Below are 21,517 nucleotides of genomic sequence, written 5' to 3' on the forward strand. Positions count from 1 at the left end.
GTCTGCAGAGTGCTTTTCCAACTTAGGTAACCATTTATGATCTCTCATGGCTGTAAGAAAAAGCTGCAGCAGGCACTTCACCACATAGCCTACTGCATCTTCACAGAGCCTCAGTTAAATGACTTTCAAGGACTGTAGTCCTCCATTCTGTTGCCTCCTCTGCAGCCCAGTGTGTGCAATGCTAGGAAGCTGACAGGCTTTAGAAGAGGCCAGGTTTTGTTAGCACAGTTCCTCTGACTTCTTGCAATAGAACTCCTCTGTAGTGAACGAGTACAGATTCAAGACTGTCCAAAAATTTTCCCTGATTCCTCTGCAGGATAGTTACAGAGCCTGTGTTTGTGGCCCACTTTGATATCAATAGGTACTACAGGCTTTCTCTTGGGCAGTTAATTTTCTCAATTATATGGTATCTGTCTCATGTGCATCCTGCCACCTCCCATTATCTTGTGCCTATGGTTCAACCATTTGTTCTTAGGATGCATATTGATTATGTACACTTGATCTTAGTGCAAAACTTGATCTTAGCTTTAGCAGGTTTTAGGTAGATACAATTACTGTTTTTTATAGTGAAATCATTTGGGGCTATGGCAAAATAGCCTTTAGTGAGCCCTGTGTTGTAGTGTTTCATAAGATTTATTTTTACCGTGTTTCTACAGCTAGACGTCAGAAGAGTGCCTGTATTTTTATGATGTATGACATGGATATGGACATGCCTTCTGTATCACAGAGGTCTTTTTGAGCATATTCTGAGTGGCATACTTTTGAAGAATCAGAGGTGTACACAGAAAACTGTAGCATGTCACAGTCCTGAATAGATGAGGACTTTTTGGACCCAGTTAGATGTATCTGACTGCTACAGTTTTTAATATCATTTAATAAGTTTATTAAGAAGATTCCTTAATTTTAGAAAATGGCTTAGTAGAAACTATATTCCAGCAACCTTGACCTGAATTAATTACCCCTTTTTTTTTTTTTTTTTTTTTAACTTGGGTAGTAATTAGAGTGAAACGGAAGAAAAGTTTAGAATAGTTTGGGTTCACTTAGCACTTTTCATTATGAATATAGCACAGAAAATAAACTAATATATTAGATAGGTTTTTGAAGATGGAGTGATACCTATTCACCAAGAATCATGAGACAAGTGTTGGCTTCAAATTGCTGATATATCTGGGTTAACTCTTCTGTCTGTGGATGTGCTCTCAGAAGATATTCTAAGGCTAGCTAATATTACAGAAAGGCAAAAAACAAAATCCCTAAAATTGAAGAACTGTAATACTTGGTTTTAATAAAGGCTATCAACTTTAGATGTTAATTTTTGGTCTTTTAAAAGTTTAAGCCTATGTGACACACCTTACTGTTTGAGAAAAATATTTTAATTGATGTTTGAATTAATAATATTCTCAATTGCAGACAGTCCTGTATCTTTGTGTCCTTTAGCCACATCTAGTATTTCGTGCATGTTCTATTATCAGAGCATTTATGTAGCACCACAGTTTTCCATTGACAACAGTCAATTTCTATATCCTTTGTACCTTTTCAAAAAAAAAGGGGGAGAAAAAAAAAGCCAGGCATAATTTTAGTAATATGTTAGAAACAAGAACTTTAACTCTGAGTTTTTTTCATAATTAAAATCAACATTTTTGGCGTGATTTTTATATAGGATATATCATATGTACTCTCATTTCACTCTGTACTATTTAATTGGTTCTCTGGATATTCATTAGGCTCTGCAGTGATAGTAGGAAAGTGTAGAAATTAACTGTTATTCTGGTGAGTTGGAAGCATGCCCTTTTTTGTAAACGTCCGGCCTAGTTGTAAAACAAATGTTTTTTTTGTTATTATTACTATTTTTTTTAGCTGAGTAACATCTCAGTAAATTATTCATTTTTTAGGAACAGCTTGAAAAAGAGAAGCAGCAAAGTGAAGGAAGATCTACAAATGTTAATGATAAAATATTTGAAAAGAAGCGTAAGTTTATTTGTATGCATATTGTTTGTACATTTATTGCTCTTACTTTTACATAGGTAGGAGAGAAAGAAGCAGAAAGGAGACACTGCTTATACAGTTAATACCAGAACTTTAGAAAGTGACAAGAAAACTATTTTTTTGTTGTTGTTATTTTCTGTATGCTTCTAAAGATACTTAGGAAAATTGACCTGATATTAGAAGGAAGACTTTTGGCTTTATTAATAAAATATATGACTCTAGTATGTTTCATTTTAGGATGTAATGTAAGAACTTGTCTGTGGTATTTCCAAAGTATTAGTAGCACTGGATTAGATATTATTACCACAGGACTTGTAATATGTTATGCTTTCTTTCTTTAGATAAGGTAAGGCTGTTAAACAGAGACAAGTAATTTATAGTAGGCTTTTTTTTTTTCAGGTAGAGACAATAAAACGTCATCAGTCTTGGCAAAAAGTATGACTCTTTCTGTTTCTGGGAGCTCTTCTGGTACATCAGCAGGTGAAGATTCTTAAAAAAATTATTCTAGAATGCTTTGGTTTCATATAAGCAAGTTAAAAACCAGCAAGGCTGCTGTTGGTTTTTGTGGGCCAGAGTTTCACTTAGGTAAATAGGAAAATAATCTGTTCCTAGAACTGAGTGTAATTTCTGTGCTTTTTGGTTTTATTTTGTTCTTTGGTGTATAATAGGCAACTTCAATTAATTATTGAGGTATTATATCAGTTTTTCAGTTACCATAGGTTGACAGAATATAATATTAAAAGGTGTTCTTAATTACTGAGTAAATGCATGATTTCTATATTAAAAATTGTTGCTACTTATAATTTTAGGCAAAGAAGACAAGAAATCCAAGTTGGTTCGAAGCCAGTCTTTCAGTACTCAAGCACTACATCCAAAATACAGCAACATAGACAAGTGTCCTAAGTATCTTTTTGCATATTAATTGCTACCTAATAGATAGCTCTAATGAAATTATAGGCATGTTAATCTATAGAAGTGGTGATGTGCTCACTGAGTTGTGACCTAAGTTTTCAGCTTTCTGTTTACTTGGGTAAGGTATGTAGTTTTGAACTGAGGGAAGAAATACCATTTTAAGGTATACTGAGGTCTATAAATTCTTAAAAATTCCTTTTAAGTTCATATATGCCACCTTTTATCACATATAAATTTCTTTTCAATATGAACTGCTTTATCTAAATTCTTTTTAAAAATTTAGCATATCTTTCCCACTTAATTTTTTCAGATAAACTCAGAAATTATTTCAAATATTATCAAAGAGTAGGATGGGAAATTATACAATTGAGAAGAATAATAAGCAATTTTGTTTTGTTTTGTTTGTTATTTAAGTAAAAGCTCTGCTACAGGATATACATCTTCAGTATCAGGAATGGGGAAGAGTTGTATGTTATCCTTTACTGGTAAGTAGGTTATTACTTTATATTTACATTTGGTTTTGTGAGGGTGATGAGTTTCTGGGCCCTGTCAAACAGGCATACTGTAAGATACTGTCTTCCCAAAGAACTTAAAACAATAGATATCCATTATGTCTGAGCACTTAATAAGTGTTAGTCTAGTTAGTCTATTTTTCTGATTTTTATTTATTTATTTATTTATTTATTTATTTTCTTCATGTTCATTTAATGTTACAGTTAAAAATAGTAAAAATAAACATGAATTTGGCATTTCCATCTTATGTGAGCAAAGGCATATCGTGTACAACTTCTACTGAACTGGGTGAGAGAAATCACTGTCTGGAAATGCTTCTCTCTTCATTTGCAGTTGAAGAGTTTGGATTATTAGTTTAGAATGATTTCAGGAGGAACCTGTCTTTTTCGATTCACTACCAGTAGACACTAGATAATTAGCTGTTTTTTTTGTACCTAAAGAATTGTTAAGTTGAAACCATTCACATACAGAAAGTTAATCTTTTGAAACAGAAGATATCCTGTTATTGCTGTAGGAAAAATGTCTCATTCTGATCATTCTCTGTGTATTTTTTTCAGACAAAATTCTTTGTCTAACCCACAACTCTTTATTTCAGATGATACATTCCGGACTCGTTCCACTGGTAATAGTGGGAATGCTACCTTCCCTTCCAGTTCCTCCCTCACAACTTCTCGCAACTCCTTTAATTCAGCTGACCAAAAGAACAATGGAAATAAAGAGAGTCAGTCCCGAAAGATGAGCATGTAAGTGGTTGACAAGAGGTTAGGCCAAGTTTATTGGTAACATCTTCAAAGGGAACGCAAAAGAGCCCTGGAAAATTAAACCTATATTTATGATACTTTTTTTTCCCAGATTTTGAAATACAAAACCAGCAGGATAGAAATGTGGTATGTGCAAATGCTTTCAAGATTGCTGTACGTTCCCTTTTAATTAGTCTTTCTCATTGTTTGCTCTGCACATGTTCGCATTCAGCTGGTGTGATATGGGGAGGGTGGAATGGGACAAAGTGAAGGTTAATGCATCTGATATATAATAACTATAGTCACTGTGATTTAGCTGCCTGTAGTTGGAGAAATAGAATGTATGTGTTTAATTTTTCCTCTTCCTTCTTTTTATGTGTTTGTATATGTTTATGTGTTACTATCCAAAGATTTTTAGAGAGTTTTGATGAACTGGTAATGCTAGTTGTTATTAAGGCTGCCTTCTTTGCCTTATGTTAATCATTTAGATTAAAAAAAAAAAAAAAAAAAAGCCTCAATCCTAGGCATCTTCCTCAGGCTGGTTTTCTGTAAATGGTAGCCTGAACTGTTCAACGTTTTGAAGGAACAAAATGACAGATGAATTTCTTTGGTCCTTTGATAAAATTGTAACGATTTTCTTAGAAAATCTCTGTGATATGTACTTACTTGGTCAAACCTCCGTAGATTTTAGTAGCTAATTCCCTGCAGATTCCTTTTACAGAATAGTTTATAGTTCTGAATTACTGTCATTTGACTAGCTGTAATTTTAGGTGCTCAAACAGATCTTTGTTTTCCATCAAAGATTTGCTTGCTGAGCCAAAGCAGGATGGAGAAAAGATAGAAAGGATAGGAGCCAGATATAGCACAAAAGTGAGGTTATTTGGGAAAAATAGACTTGAGTGTAATAGAAATTAAAACTATTTGAAAAGGATGGGGAAATACAGGCTGGTACTTGGAAGTCTGAAAGGTAGGAGAGACCAAGGAGAGTACAGAATCTGAGGCTATGACTTGCTGGACAAAAATAATGGAGCTGAGATATGGATGCTTGGCCAGATAAGGGAGAGGAGAGACCTGACACTAGTTTGCTACATACAGAGAGGAAACAATAGTGATATCACTCTTTCTGGTGACTTAAATAAGCATCTGTATGAACTCATATTTTTCCACTTAAATATTTTCAGGTTCCTTAAAAAAAATCAAGACATTCCCTCCACACTTTACCCAGAGATGAGTTTAAACAATTATTTAATTGTAAAATAAATCACTCAAAAGTTTAACAGATGTCAGAAATGTTCTCTGAACAGCTTGCATTCGTCTGCTTGTATACATTACATTATGATACAGTCTCTTGCTCTTTCTCAACTAGAATTTTACCACCTTCTTTGTACAAGATAAATTTATTCTGGAACAAAATCAAGCTTGCATAGTGACCTATTGTTTCTTAAGCTGCATTTTCTTTGTAGAAAAAGTAGGACAGTGAGTACTGAATGAAAGTGGACAGTATATGTTGAGTCAGTGCTTTCACAGCAGAAGTACTTTAAGGTGCCAAGTCAAATTGCACTCTGTTCCTGTCCTTGCCAGAGCCTAATGCATTATCTTAAATACTCCACACAGTGCTTACTTTTGATAGGTAGTCATTAAGTGCTCGCTTATTTCAAAGTGCATGATTGCATACTAAACCCTTAGATTAGTAGATGTGCTGATCATTTTCAGCTATCTGTGTAAGTAAATGGGACATATGCCTTGAACACATAAAATGACATACAGTGCTACATACTTAGAAAAATTAAGTCTTCAAAAATTTGTGTTCTTTTACACTAATCATTGTATACCTTTGCTCCCTCTCCTTAAAACTAGAATAATAGTTCACACATTGTGACTTTCTAGCAGCCATTGTAGAAATTCCAATTACTCATTCATCTTGCACAGATTTTTGAAAATTGATTAGTATTAACAAAACAGTTTGATACTAAGATTAATTAGACATTTTTTCACACCTTATAGAAAAATTTCAAATCTCAAAGTTTTTTGCTATTTGCAACTTAAAATAAAACTAATATATTTTGTTTGAATACAAAGGGACAGAAAAAGACCCACACAGAGCAGCCTATACCTTTGACTTCAGGCAGGAAAATGGAATTTAGGAGGCCCAACTTCAAGGGTCAGTGTACCATACCCAAATGAATATCTTGACGGACTATTTGAAAGTAGATATCTGATTATACAAAATGATCTGGATGCTTTCTCTGGTTCAGAAAGTCCCTAAACTGCATAGTGTCAGAAGCCAAGAGGATATACTAGGGGAAGAAAAAGATTTTTGGAAAAAGAAGAGTAGGCTTTGGATGGCCTACATTTAGCTCTGAATGTGAGTTTTAATATTCTGTGTTCTTATGGGAGAACATATCTCTCGAGTTAGTATTATGTTTATTGTACGGTACGTTCAATTTCTTTTTTGTAAGCTGGCCCAGTACTTAATTGTTTTCATTAAAAAATGGAGCAGCCCCACAAAGAGATAGTAAGAGCTACAAATTCAGGAACAGTTGGTGGTAGATGCATTCCCTCTTGACCTTGTTGACCACAGATTTACTACCTTTTAGTTTATTCACTCTTTGGAATGCATAAGGTAACTTTTAATATGCTTCTTTTTCTAAGTAATTACATGTGTCTTTAAAGAATAGAAGATTAGAGCAATAATGTGTTGTTTAATAATTAAATACCAGCAGATATAATTAGTGATTCTTACTCAAAAGTGATGTATGTTTGGACATAATATTACTTAATTAACTAAATGTATTTTTTTCCATAAAACGTCTCTAAAGCATATCTGCAAAGGTTCACTTTTGACGAGTCCTTTTGCAATTTGTAGGGATGAAGAATTTCTGTTTCCATATATTTCATGTATTCATGCTGTTCTAGGAACTTTCCAAAATGCAAAGTTACTTTGATGCAGAACTGAGGTGTTTAATTACCATGCTCAAGAGCTCAAATATTTTGTTTGTCCCACTTCAGAGAAGTTTGCACTGATTAAAATATTCCCCTTTTTTTTTGAAAATAATACAGATGCAAGAAAAACAATCTCTGTAAAGCCTGATCTAGTGCTTACAAGCAGGTAGTTGGAAAATGACTGCTGGATTTAGTGTCATTTGCCAAACCTTAGGTAATAGTCAGGCAATACTCAGGAAAATGCAAGAATTATGCTGAAGATGCACCTGTATACATTAATGGTGGAGCCACAGAAGAGATGAGCACCTTATGGAGTAGGAAAGAATCACAAAGAACACTGGTTGAGTATTTCAACTCACAGGAGACCATACATAAGTCAATTTGCAGAGCAAATGTGCTGATCAGACTTTCTGTTGAAGAGATGCTAGTTAGATCATGAATCATCCTAGGGCAGAAATTGACACCATTTGTAAACAATGAGTTCCATAAAGTAGTCCAATCTTGTATTATCATACTGCATAGATTTATTATTTTCTTGAAAATGTTTTGATTTAGGGATAAGAAATGCTCTTTTGCTTGAGTTTATTTAATTTTCAATTTAAAAAGTTAACTTCAAGAATGAGGAGTACAGGTTTTCCATTCTGTAAAAGGTGGGAGTAGATTTACTGTTACATTGAAATCAATTTGTTGATAAATTGATATCAGTATCTTTTAAGATATCCACAGCTGACCTTTAAGACATCCATAGTGGTGTGTTGTAACAATTATATGCATAAGTATCTTGAAGTAGTGTCTTGAAGTGTCTTGAAGTAGTAGTCATATAATTGCTTTAGGAGGTTGAGCACAAGATTAAATAGTTCTGCCACTGATATACTACCCATTGAGTTGATTACCTAAGGCTTAGAATCATGTTTTCTTCCTGCCATGTAAAATGGTACGAGTTCTGAGGTTTGGGTTCCACCTCTACGGTGAAGCTAATAGATACCCTAAAGGTGGTGTATTGTCATGATAGGTTCCACCAGCAATTTTAAAGAGTGAAGAAGAACAATATCTTGCTTTGTAAATGATATTGTAAAATATTGATGCAAATTATTATTTCCACGGAGTTCTGCAAGTTAAGTCCTGATCTTCCAAAGATCTCTGACAGTTACAGAAAGTTGTTAGTTGACATAGCTGCAACTTCGTGAAGCTAAACACCGGTATTTTTAAAGATTAAAAAATTTAGGCTATGAAAAGTGCAGAAATTGTCCAAATCACATTATGGTCTATAGAAGACCTAGAAATAACACTGTAGAGATCTCTAAGCTTCTCTCTCTTTGCTTTCTCCATTTCCGCCAGATTTTATCATGGGTAAGGCTGGAAACAATGCATTATTTGTAGACATGAGTAGACTGCATGTACTACCTTAGCCGTCTCACTTAAAGGGATCTCTACATTACTGTAGCAATCTTAATGGGGAAATACTCACTTCCTGTGAAGAATGCCCTCAAAATGTGTCTGTAGGATTTTTCAGTGAGTGCAGTAGAGCAGCTAGTAATTTTTGAAGCATGGCAGCTAACAGTTATTTTAGAATGTTGCACACAGTAGCAGCTTATTATGTTCTTTAATAATATAGCAACAACATATTGTATGTGTTTCTTCTTTTGTATGAAGAAAAAACAGAAAATCAAACTCTTAGATCTTCTGACAGAAAAAGAAGAGAACCGGAGACTGTTGGAAGCAACATTCTTGTGCGATAAATCTGGAGCAGCAGATGGGACTCTATAATGCCTGGAGTGACAAAATGTATCTTGCATTGTTAAAATCTTTTATCTTTTAAATAAAATCCCAAGTTGTAAAATATGTTCCAGTAAGTAACGTAACGGTTGCAGAATTCTAATGTTGTAGTGAAATGTTATGAAATATAACTTCAGCTATGTGCTCTTAACTGCTGCAGCTAAAGAGAGGATTTTGGTTTTTTCAGTTATGCCTTTGTAGTTCAAGTTTTTGGATCTAGAATGCGTATATCCATTACTTAATTGGGCCTATTTACAATTTCAGCAGTTCTTAGCATCCATATTTTATGCAAGAAATAGAAGGAATTGTTATGAATATGAAAAAGTAATCCCACATTTTAAGGAACTTTCAAACTTTGAAATTTAAGACCAAAATCCAGAACCATTGATCAGTTTTATATAGATAAAACATAAACTTCAGTAGCATTGTGCGTGAATTTGGGGGTAATGTTTTTACAAGTACTAAGTAAAGTTAATAAAAATACTGTGTAAGTTTCAAAGCAGTCTAAAAGCAGATGTCTCCAGATAATATTAAAAAAAAAGTTTTATTTCATAATTTTTGTTGTATAAATACTTGTTTTAATTTTTAGTATTTCAGATTGTATTTTCACTTGAATAATTTATAATGATGAATCTAGTTTTTAATTAGCTCTTATGGCAAGCAATCATGCTTCAGTGATGTCATCTCCATTTGTTTGTATTAATGCTAATGTTTCTATCAAAATATGTCTGTGGAAAAAACATGCAATTTATTTTAAAAGAAAAGTTCTATTTATGCCAATACTTGACAGAGATTGTATGTATGAAGCTATTGTCAGCTTCTCTATTTCAAAATGGAAGCAGCATAACTATATTGATAGCAGAAATAACTGTTTTTTAAAATCTGTTGGTATATGATAAAGATGATCTGATTTGTGAATGCATATGCGTGTGTGGTTACTTTTTATAATGTAAAAATATGAATGATGAATTTACTCAAAATAAAACCTAGGACAATGCTGTACATGCATGTTCTTGAAATAAATATTTTTTTTTTCTCAGGGCATCTTTTATAATTAAATAAAAGCATTTACCTACAGAATGTATTTATTTTACATAACAATAGTGCTAGATTTATGCTGTCTTGTGTGGAGTACAAAAAGTGTCTTTGACTTTAGCAGTGTTTTACTGTCTGAATACTTAGGCTTCTTACACTGCTGCTGGATTTAGGTGTATTCTGTGTCCCAGTCATAAACATTGTTTGGATTCTGTGGAAACTTCCAAGTTTTCAGTTTGTTCTGCAGCCTGGCATAAGATCTTGTAAATCACAGATTTCTTTAAAAGCTACTTAAGTATCGTGATGTTTCTGACACGCAGTATTGATGCAGATATACAGACTTCCCATGCTGGCTCCTCCCGATTTGGCTTTTGTTCCACTCTCACTTCCCCAGGGACAACAGATTCAACATACCAGGTACAGCTGCTCACCCACGGGCCAGAAGAGACTGCTCAATCTGTTCTCAGTCTGACTTCTGCCAGGGACCAAATCAAGTCAGCAGTGCCCAGCTGCAGAACAGGACTCATAACTATGTTTGACCCTCAAATGCCTTTATTAGAATGATTCACAACAGCTAGTAAGTTCAGAAACTTGAACCCAAGCTATTTCTCCCCTTTATAAGCATGTAATGCATTCTGTATACAGTTTGTCATTTGTTTGTTATTGGCTGTCATTTGTCCATCACTTTTTAACTGGTTAATTTATTTAATGGTGGTAACACATGTTCCACTCAATGACCCTGCCATGTATTAAATTCCTGCTATGTAATCTTTAAGTGCTATATTTAGACATCCTTGTACATCTTTTGTCTGTACATCTTCTTGTACACCAGGTGCACAATACACACGGTGTTTTGTGTTTTTGATCAGTCCTGGGCTGCTTACTTCTGGGTTACTTTTGTTGGACAGCACCAATACTTCTGAATCTTCTGTAGTGTTTTTTGTTGTTGTTGGGTTTTGTTTGTTTGTTTTTTACCTGCAATTTTTTACCTGCAGTTTGTTTGGTTTTTTTACCTGCAATTCAGAACATCAGCTGGAAGTCAACTGTACAACAATAATTGTGTGGTTCTCTCTAGTAGCATCCCTCCTATTAATCATTCTGAGGCAGGAAGGAGTGATTCCTCTTCTTTCTGGGTGCATTCATACTGCAATGTGAAGTCAAGTTAGATGTACTTTATTAGTCTAGTCAGGTACCAGTCTGCCTGATAAATCCTTTTCTGAGTGGCTTATACCAGTGTCTGGGTTGCTGTAAATAGACAACTGATAGTAACTGAGGTTTTTATTTTTAGAGCTGTTTACCAGCTTTACCCTGAAGTCTGTCTTTCATTCCTTCCCTGGGTCTTATGAAAATTTTCTTCTCATGTGGATACATCTGGGGGCCAATAGATACCTTTGAAGTTTCTCTGCCAAATAATTCTGAAAACTCTTCTGCCCACTTTTGGGCAGCTGTTTTCTGAAAGATATAAGAAAGCAGAGGAATGCTTAGGTCTTTTGGTTACATATAGCGAGAAGTAGCTTCTTGCATTATTTCAAACCTCTATATGGACTCTGTTAATTAAAATTTACTAAATGTTATAAAGATCTTCCTATTCTGTCTTTAAATGTTCTTTTGGAATCACTACTCTATTTGAATGGAAATAGTCTTGGAAATAGTCTTCAGGAACATTTTGGAAACACCTTTTGCATTTTAGGATTATCCCTGTGAAATTTATTCCAATTTGGGGAAGGTATTTTTTTTCCTACCAAAGTCTGTCTTAGTTTAAGCGTAGAGTCCTGTGACCTCGTTCTCTCTGAAACCTAGATGATAATACACACAAAAGTTCTGTTTTTAGGAGAGGTCCAATTTGGTGTTATGAGGTAGTACAGATTCAGATTTTCCAGGTACAGAATACCTGAGTTATTTTTCAGAATTATTTTATCTTTAGTAGATAGAAGGTTTTAACAGCAGGCACATCATGTACCCTGAGGAAATGAGGTGATTTGATACTCCGAATAAACACTTCGAAAGAGGTCACCCTCCTGGATGATGCAGGCTTGATGACAGACAATTTCTACAGATCTAAAGATCTCTAGGCAGAGGCTGTAAATTCTCTTTTAGGGCTTGATCCTGCTTCTGTTATTGTAAGTGGCAGAAGTCTGTTAACACTGATGTCAGTAGGCTCTTAAGTCTCTTTGCAACAGAAAATAGCATTGAGGACTATCAAGCTGTAGTGTTTGAGAGTGAGCTTCCTGAGTACTCTGGTGTGTGAATCTCTGGTTTTCATTCAGAACTATCACCAAAATGTTGAATTTTGAAAGTTCTGTTCTGTGATTTAGTTTTTTGAATTTGCATGGTAGATTTTACAATAAAACGATTTTTGTCATTTTGTGCCCTATTGAAGTAAACTCATCACTTTGGGATTAAAGAAATATTGATATGATGACCTACTGCTAGCTGGAGAGGCAAAACAGATTTTCACATTTTCAAACTGTGCTTCTTTTTATTCTAATGTACATTAATAGTTTAAAGAAAATAAAAAATAAAGCCTCTTACATACCACAATAAAAACTGTTACCTTTATTCACATTTCAGTTGGATCAACCACCCTGCCAATGAAAAGTAAAGTTTTAAAAGTTTCTTCAAAAATCATGAACAGAAACGGTCGGTCTACTTTAATGACAGGAGGTGCTGAGAATGCTATTATTTCTGACCCCGTAGCTGCTGTGGCCTCAGTTCCTTTTTCATCCACTTCAATTACAGCCTTTTGGACAACCTGAAATGCAACGTAGAGATAAAATCAGTGACAGAAATATATGTGAACAAGAAGAATGAAATTCAACCTGCCAGAAATTCAGTTGAAGTAGGCCTATATTAAGGACTGTGATGAGTAGGTCTGTGCAATCTATCACTGTCTGTTACTGGTAGACCATATGTTGTCTCCTGCAGAAGCGGAGGAGTTGGCACAGGCACCGTGACCACAATAGCTAAGGTGCAGATATGCTAGCTCAGGTATCATTATGCTTTCCTATGTTCCTGAGTGTCAGCCTCACTTAGAGATTTTGTTCTTGCAGCTGGTGGCGTGCAGCAACCAGTGCATTTGTACAGTGTTCCTCTTTGACACTGAACTGTACAGGAGACATTTTTTTGTAAGTGGGAGGTGTGATTTCACTGGTCACAAACACTTAATGACTGGCTGTCATTCACGGTTGATTTTGTAAGAACTTAGGAAAATGCACCAGTCTTATTTTTTTTCCCTGTATATTTCTATTTCTTACATTTGGTAGCACAGAGTAAATATGGACAGCAATGGGCTACAGTCCTTCACTGGTCGAGGGTCTTCCTTTCACACTGAAACCACAGCCTGACAGGCTCTGTGTCTCTTTCCTTTTTTGTTCTTTCAGCCTTCAGCACTTCTGAGTACTTCTTCTGTTTTTGGGTCTGTGTTGGTGAGCTGCCTGGTCAGCTGGTGCATTCCTAACTCCCAGACTCCTAGTTCTAGGAATGACTCATGTCAGGACAGTTGAAAGACTTCCCAAGTGCCAAGCTCTCTGCTAAATATCCTTAAGTAACAAAGTTGGCCATCACAACTTGCAGGGGTGGCATGCTCCTTTTTACAGTGTCTGCAGTGGTCTATTTCATATGGTTTGGAATACAGCTGTGTTGTGATGCTTTACTATGAGATTCTGTTTCTTCCCTGCCAAAGTGTGCAGAATTGAAGGCAGGATTGCTTTGACTTCTCTTTCTAGCTGTTACCTTTTTGAGATTTTTTTATTTGGGGTTTCTGAAGTCCTTGTTGAGAAGAATACTTATCCCTGGACTGTGTATGAGGGTTTCCCTCTTAGGGTTTCCTTCCTTACTCTGGCATTTGCTATTTAACTGTTGCTTACAATGTCTTGTTTACAGTTTGTGTTTAATTGTACCCCCCGCCTTCCCCAAGCTATATACTTCCTGAGACAGGGCTCTTCTCCGGTGACGGGCAAGCTTAAGAAGGTGTTGAGCACACGTGAAATATGACCACCACTTACTTCCACACACCTCAGACTCGCAGTGGGATCCATGCTGCTTAAGGCATGCAGATTCCATATACTTGGCAGATGAGGTCCTATCCTACTAGTGTGCCTAGAAGTCTGTATGACCCTTAGCAAATAAATTTAGAAGGCTTACCTGTGAAACTGTTACATATTCTTGGTCTGTGAGATGACTAAGATCTGCTGTACGTGAAAAGATATTTTTAATTCCAAGAGCATAAAGCAATTTCTTCATTTTGTATTTTTGTTCTAGTTTGAACTTTGGAAATGAAATATCCATTTTCCTTTAAAATAAATAAATAAATACATCAATACAAACTTGAGATATGTAGGTCACTGGAATGCTGAAATGCTCACTACTTGGGAATTAAGATTCACACAGACAGTACAACAAGAGGCAAGGCTACAGAGTCTCTGCTTGAGTTTAGGCTGCCAGGACATCATCTGCTTTGTTGCAGGCCAAGGATGCTAGAAATAATTTCCTACTCAGAATAAAAGACTTCCATGAATAATTCCAGAGCCCTGCTACCAGGGCGACACACTCACTTATAGACCAGTGGAAGTGACTGTGACTCCAGGAATCACATTTCACAGGAATAATTTGTTTTTACATTTTCATATTCAAATGTATCCATTACTCTGGGTTTCCACTGGTAGGAGAGGTTTCCTAACTATACATATATATTTTTTCATATATATACATGTTTATACATACATTTCATAAACACAAATATATGGATTTATTACATCTGGCTAAATTTAAAGAGAGAGAAGTCCTAATGAGGAGTTTGGGCAGACTAGGTTGACTATGCCCTCAGAGAGAGGCATCTCTAACTGAGATGAGGCATAGACTCATCACCTTGGAAGAGAAGCTTTCTCATGTTACTTGCCCATAGATGCCGCTGCACTCTGGGATGTGGGTAGGCTATCAAAGGGTGTCTACTCTGTAGATACAGAGACACCAGCATGTTAAGAGGGGTCAGGAAGACCAGCTACTTTGTTTTGCTTTATTGCTTTGCTGTAATAGACATAAAAGACATTAGGGCCAAGAGATGTCACAGCAGTACCTGCTCTTCATGTTTGCAAGCCAGGATTCCACAAGGTCTGTTGTTAAATGGTCTTCAAGTGAAATGTAATCTCCCTCCTTTTCTGGGATGACAACCAGCATGTAGGCTTTGCCTTTGTAGGGGAGTTTTATCACATTGCATCTTAAATTCTCATCAAAGGTTGAATTAACTTTGTCTGACTTGAACATCATGGGTACCTGTACACTTCTGTATTTGTTTATGTGGAAAGTTTCCATTTCTGTGAATTTGGAATTAAATGGATAGAGCCACTTGCCTGAGGAAAGAAAGAAACAAAATAGTTTAGTGTATTATATATATATATATATATAATCATTTTTGTAGCTAGTTGATGTCAATTGTGTCTGGGACAAGTAGATGACAACTGCAGTATACTTAGTGCATGTGCTTTAAATACTTTTTTACAGCAGGAGAAGGAAATAATGCACAAAATAAACTGCTTCATTCGCAGAGAAAGGAGGGAAATATTTTTCTAAGGTGGATTAGTTGTCAGTCAAGTTCAGAACTGATATCCCTTTTGTTTATTGCATGCCATATGAGCATCTGTCTTTTATTAACATCCCACCTTCTCTGAAAATTTCTACCAGCTGTTCAACATCCTGTTTTCAGAGTAATTATACAATCTCTTGGATGGGGATTCAGCAGTGCATTGTCTGGTAAGGTGCACTGGAATGTGACCTCTCCTAGGCTATTGATTCCGATTTCTACACTTGCTTTCAATCTTAGCCACAGCCGTTTATCTCTTTTCTCTGGTTTTCTGCAAGGGAAAGTAACCTTGGCATTGGATGAACTGCATTTTTGTAAACCTAAAAGAATAAGCTTAGTCTGTGGAGAGACTGTATGGCTGCAGCATAATTTTCTTTGTTCTCATGGGTGCGTTTACTTTAGTGGGGTTTCTGTGGATGGCATCTGCTGAGTGCCTTGGGCTGCAGTGGCTGTGAGTCTGGGGTCTCTGCAGAGCATTCCCCTCTTCCCCTTTGCCATCCTAACTCTTCAGCTTGGCTTTTACCTAACTGGGTTTCTACGACTTCTATATGGCTGTGTCAGAGTGAAGTGTGGGCTGTGCTCACTGTCAGGTTCCCCTTTGCCTTATCACTTTGCTTCCTCTCAGGGAAAACGGTACTTGGATGAAATAGAAAAACGTTTTATTGTCTTGATTTTGTGTACTTCAGACAATCAGCCAATGATTTCACGCCCAGTGAAAACTATTGTGATTAAGGTTTTTTCATTTCAAGAGCTGAGAGAAAAACTAAACTTCTTTAGTCACATAGAGGGATTGTTCAAAGAAAGATTGAAATAGGGCTTTTTGTTCTCTTTGACTCCTTGTTGCATGGAAGAAAGAATTAAAAAATGTGGTTCCCTATCATGAAAAATAATTTTGTTTTGAATAAGCCTATTAGAATAAAGAAATCTATGTAGAGAAAACAGGACAAGAGAATTCATTTAACCTTCCCCTGATGTAGATGAAGTCAAAGTCCTGTTTCTTCAAATAAATAAAAATTTTGTAAAATAAAAACAACAGTTACCTTTAAACAAAATGTAGTCCACAAGTAACAGCTTATTATGGTGGTCGAGCTCTTCAAAAATCTCTGGGATTTTTCCTTTGGTCCTTTGGTTAATATTTTGATTTATAACAGATTTTGCCTGTGTATTGTTCTGAAAGTCCACATGCAAGAATTCCATATCAAAGTACCGCTTCGATAAATTGAGGAAATCCTCCCGGACTATGAAGTCCTTTTGGATAAAGGAAAGAATACCTTGCTCAAAGAGAAGCTCTTCATTCATTGTGATGTTATCTTTCAGTTGTTTGAACAAAGATGGTAAATAATAGCGATCTCTGTCCTTCAAAGAGTGAAGGTTCAGACCTTTTACTATTTGTCTGTGTGTTTCCCCTTTGGCTGCCAGCATATATGTAGCCATGAGAGTTGATACAGAAAGGGGAGAAATTATGACATTGTTATCATGTGTCATTGCAATTTTTCTGTAGAGATTGAATCCAAAATTTGCTGTCTTTTCAGTGAAGTTGTAAAGAGTGAACTCTTCAAGATCTTGCTCTTCAAAAGGTTTAGAGAAATTTTTATGCCAATGCCATTCTTCAGAAATATTGTCATTTTTATTTCTTCCTAAGAAATTATGCTTTTTTTCCTTCTTTGGAGTTTTAGGTTTGATGTCAGCCTTGCTGATTTCAAGACATATTTCACATAAAAGGAGTAGATAAATTCCTGTTTTCATGTTGGCATCCAGTAATGAGCTTTTTTTATTTTATTTTATTTTTTCCTAGTAAAGAAAAAGTGAAAAAAAGAAAGCAACACAATGACTTTTTGGTTTGTTATATGATTCACAACACGAAAAGTCATGGATGTAGCAAGGATCTTTCTGCATCTTCAGTGTATACACTCTAAATTCAAGGCCTGGTTCCTATCTGAAGGGTCAAATTTCAATCAGTGAAAGAGAGAAGTTTCCAAATTTAGTAACAGAATCCAGAAGAAATGCTATGATCTGCTATTGACAGTTCATTTCAGAAATATTTCGCTGATTTTCCCTTGCTAATTTGTAATTCCTTTACAAAATCAAACCCAGATTTCAAGTGAGACATCCAGCTCAAAGAGGAAAAATCAACCTGCTGGAACAACGTGGCAGCTTTTGCTCCTGTGAAACTGATGCCAACCATAAGCGCAAGCTCTCTAGGCGGCACACGTTGGAAATGATATTTTCTCTGGACAGCTCTGACACAGACTAATCCCGGATGGCAATCTGCTGAGGAGATGAGACACCTGTAACTTTCTGCTGTTCATGGGCACTGACAGGTGGGTTGCAGTCTCCATGTTATGGGGCTTAATCATGGTTGCCATTCTTATGGGATCCATCTGTCAGTGGTGGCCTGACAGTCACGATCCCTTCTGTAGGGATGTTGACACTTCGTATTTGTTACCTTACCTGTTTTATGTCAGAGCCGTGTTGTGTCAACAAGATACAACTCCTTAGGAAAAAATAAGCATTAGAGGAGCACAAAAACTGTCTGCTTTGATAAATGCCAGAAAACGACCTGGTTTGGGGAGTTAGAGAACATTCCATTAAAAATTCTTTTTAAAACAGACACTTGAATACCTGTATGTTAGACCCAAAAGTCAAATTACAGCCACTAGGTTTTGTTCCAGAAATAGTGAATTCCAAGAGCCAAGCAGAAAAATATTTAAGTATATAAATACTTGCTAAATATTTCAGAAATGACTCGGAGAATGCTGGAGTTCTGCACTACAAATTACTTTTGCAAACTTGAAAAACCGAGTTTTGCCATGTAACGTATGCCTAGTTTTCCCAAGAGAAACTTTTGGAAGGATACGTTTACTTAGTTATGTAGAAAGTGAAAATCAGACAAAACCAGTCTGTCTTTAAAAGAAAGGGTATTAAGCCAAGCTCATCATAATCAATCAGGATTAACTCCACTGACATACAGATCGCACAAAGCTGGTCCAAGACAAGATAGAATCTGTGCCTATGGGACTTCTATGCATTCATTCATCTAACCATGTTTAAAAAACAAACAACAGTCTTGAAATATGTAGCCGTGGTTTAATAGGGAACTAGACAGCAATGACACTTAGTCAAGATGAGATATCTTTCACATACGTGAAGGAAAACAGAGCCTAATGATAAGATGGCACCAGCAGCTCTTAGTCAAGTAATAACATTCTTTTGGGGATATTATCTATTACTGAAAGATGATTCTGCTCAAAAAAGAAAAAAAAAAAAACAAACAAAACACCAACAACTTGAACGCTTTTTACTTTCTCATGCTCTTTGATTCACTTGCAGAAGAGTTCATTTGTTGAAAAAATGAGACATTGCAGGTTTTAATTGTATCTGTAATCATACTTCTTGCCTGGTCAACTCTTCTTGGAGAGCTGGGCTTCAGCTACTCTCATGACAAGAATAAAAGAGTTTCTATCTATTTCACTTTTAGTATCCCTAAAACATCTGTAGCTCAGTGTACAATCAGTAGGTGAAGTATTTCTGTAAATGTGAAGGAGAGTACTAATGTGGCCCTGGAGAAACAGGGAAGATTTAGACATAGGAAATTTTTGTCAGTGAACCTGATCAGCACTCCACTGCCAAAAGCAACATCAGAAAGTTCTGTGAAAGCCCAGATAAATATTGTTGAGACATACAAGGTTTTCTGTGCCACATACAGGGCAGCACTCAAGGAAACATTGTGGCTGCTGTGTTTGAATCCCTAGTGATAACATCCTGGTATGTGGCTCTATCAAGAAGGCCAGCCTCTAACTCAACAGGAAAACAGGTTGAAGTTCTAACCTCAGTATCATGTGTTGAAGTGCTGAAGCTGCTAATGTACTCCTGTTGGCAGCCTGCAGTGCAGTTTTTTCTAGTTTATTCTAGTAAGTCAACATGAAATTTCATGTTACTGCCTATACTTACCAAGCCCCCAAAAGATTATGAGGCTCAGGACTGAAAATACAATGTCATTACGAGGAATACTTGCACTTCATAACTTCCGTTCACTTTTCTTTCTTCTGATACAGGTTGATCTGATGTCCATTCAGATCACTCCTAATCACTTGTCATAAGATTCCCTGTTCTTTTACACTTCATCGTCCAGCAAATGCTGGAGCAGGTTTGACAATGCCATCTCCTGCCTGAAAATACCATGTTTCAGTGCCAAATAGCATGAGGATGAAACAGTTGCCCTGTGATTGCAAATAAAAGTGTTTTACACAAGTTGTGATTTCTAAGCAAAATTAGTACAGGGTCTCTCATCTGTCAAACAATATGTTTGGAGAGAACTGGACATATTTTCCAGAAAGACTCAAGGCAAACTTTGTCATCAAACTTTAGCATCATTTACACATTGCTTGTGTAAAGTGGCACATGCAAATGCAATTTTCAAGCATAAAATGCAAATATGCTCATCATTCATCTTTCCATCAAAGCAATATACAAACTCTTCTCCCTTAAAGCAGTGTTGAATTGCACCTTATGGAAAAATTTTAAATGGCTAAAATCTTTGGAACTTCATTTTCCCATTGCAAATTAAACAAGATGTTCAAGACCACTATGAAGCCTGCACAGAATCCTTTTGTGTTGAAGTGGCATGTTAATAGATAAAAGAGATGAAAAGATGGATTGTATGGCCCATCATTAAAGTAGTAAGTGATTCAACAATCTAGAAAACACATGGCAACTATTAACTACTCCTTTTTAGTTAAGGATCTATAACAGCAAATTACAGTCATTGTACAATTTGTGATTTGGCATATGGGAAAGCTGGTTTTATTTGATTGCCATTTATTTAGAGTTCAACTGAATTTCACAGTTGCCTGATTCAGGCTGTGGGAGTTAGTCTTGAAAAGGTATGTTGATGTGAGTACTGAGACATTTGGGTGCCAAGTCACAGGGTGCTTTTGGCAGTCAGGTGGTGTGCTATTTTCTTTTGAGATAATAGGTCACGTTCTGTACTTGGTGAAACACAGATGGGCTGTAATGACTTAATCGGGAGGCAGTGAGATCCCTGAATGTTGTGCCTCCTCTTGAGTGCATGACAGCCAGGGAACATAGTAAAATATGCAGCTTACTGCATTTGTGAATATTTTTTTCTTTCTTTTTCTTTCCTGTTAACTCTTGCTTTATCTGCAGTGATATTCCTACTGCCTTTACCGGCTAAAGAGGCAGATCGTGCAAATCTTCGTGTTTGTTTAGTCTTCATTTGATGTAATCCCCAAATCTCACATGAAAACCCAGCTCTCAGCTCTATGTGCTGGCTCTCAGCTAAGATGATGTGCAGCCCTTCCTGGCACCCAGGAGGTCTGGATTCTGCACAACCCCAGTAGGGAAGGGACTGCCTTGAATTCAGCTCCTGCCTTACCAAGTGGAGCACCAGCTGCTTCTGCGGGGCTGGGACAGTTGCTCTCCCTGATGGGCCATAAATAAATCTGTTAAGAGCTCTTACAGCAACTGCAAAGCACCTCTGCCCCTTATGTAGTGACCACCTTCTGTGGGAAGGAAGATAGGCACAGGTTATGTTCCTGCCCCAGAGCTATGCCTACACTTCCAGCAGAGAAGGACCTCTTCTGGATCTGATCATGTTTGGGGCTGGTTTTCCCCAGGAAATCATCCCTTCTTCAAAGAGGTAACAGGACACTGCAGAGTCAGGCTTAGCACAGAGGCAGGGACTGGAAAGCATCACTTCTGATAACCCGTCACAGAGAAAGGGCTTTCTGCAACAGCAGCAGTTCCCCTGAAAGAGCGCTAGGCCTAACTGCTCACTAGAGGTTGCAGAGAACCATCTCTTTCCATCTTCTCTGGGGACAACACTGTTGCTGTGTAACAGTGCTGTGCTTGGCAGGCGTCACTGCTGTGTCTCATTCAGAACAGGCTGGTTGGTGCTTGGCTTGAGAGGGCCACCAAACCCCCCCAGGACCGAAAGGGGAATGCCATGATCTGCCTTGCAGGTGGCTCTGCCACCCTAGCACAAACAAATTTCAGATTGAAAGGATGGGGCAAA

The 21,517-nt window shown here is 36.6% G+C and overlaps 2 protein-coding genes across 2 annotated transcripts in view; one reads left to right on the plus strand and one right to left on the minus strand.

Moving 5' to 3' along the window:
- The window catches only part of PPP4R4 (protein phosphatase 4 regulatory subunit 4), a 72,265-nt gene extending 63,252 nt beyond the window's left edge, over positions 1-9,013 (plus strand). The window contains exons 20-25 of the mRNA XM_035539445.1: positions 1,893-1,968; positions 2,386-2,466; positions 2,796-2,889; positions 3,313-3,383; positions 4,007-4,154; positions 8,748-9,013. Of these exons, the coding sequence (XP_035395338.1) occupies positions 1,893-1,968; positions 2,386-2,466; positions 2,796-2,889; positions 3,313-3,383; positions 4,007-4,154; positions 8,748-8,772 (495 nt within the window). The 3' untranslated portion in view covers positions 8,773-9,013. The remainder of the gene's footprint in view (positions 1-1,892; positions 1,969-2,385; positions 2,467-2,795; positions 2,890-3,312; positions 3,384-4,006; positions 4,155-8,747) is intronic.
- Positions 9,014-12,465: 3,452 nt separating this feature from the next.
- On the minus strand, positions 12,466-17,229 carry SERPINA10 (serpin family A member 10). The gene is made up of 4 exons (XM_035539446.1): positions 16,524-17,229; positions 14,980-15,253; positions 14,049-14,196; positions 12,466-12,657 (listed from the first exon to the last, which is right to left on the minus strand). Exons 1-4 carry the CDS (start codon positions 17,227-17,229, stop codon positions 12,466-12,468), a joined length of 1,320 nt encoding a protein of 439 aa, XP_035395339.1.
- Between the last annotated feature and the right edge of the window lie 4,288 nt (positions 17,230-21,517).

Source organism: Cygnus atratus, chromosome 5 (genome assembly GCF_013377495.2).
Source record: "Cygnus atratus isolate AKBS03 ecotype Queensland, Australia chromosome 5, CAtr_DNAZoo_HiC_assembly, whole genome shotgun sequence".
NCBI lineage: Eukaryota > Metazoa > Chordata > Aves > Anseriformes > Anatidae > Cygnus > Cygnus atratus.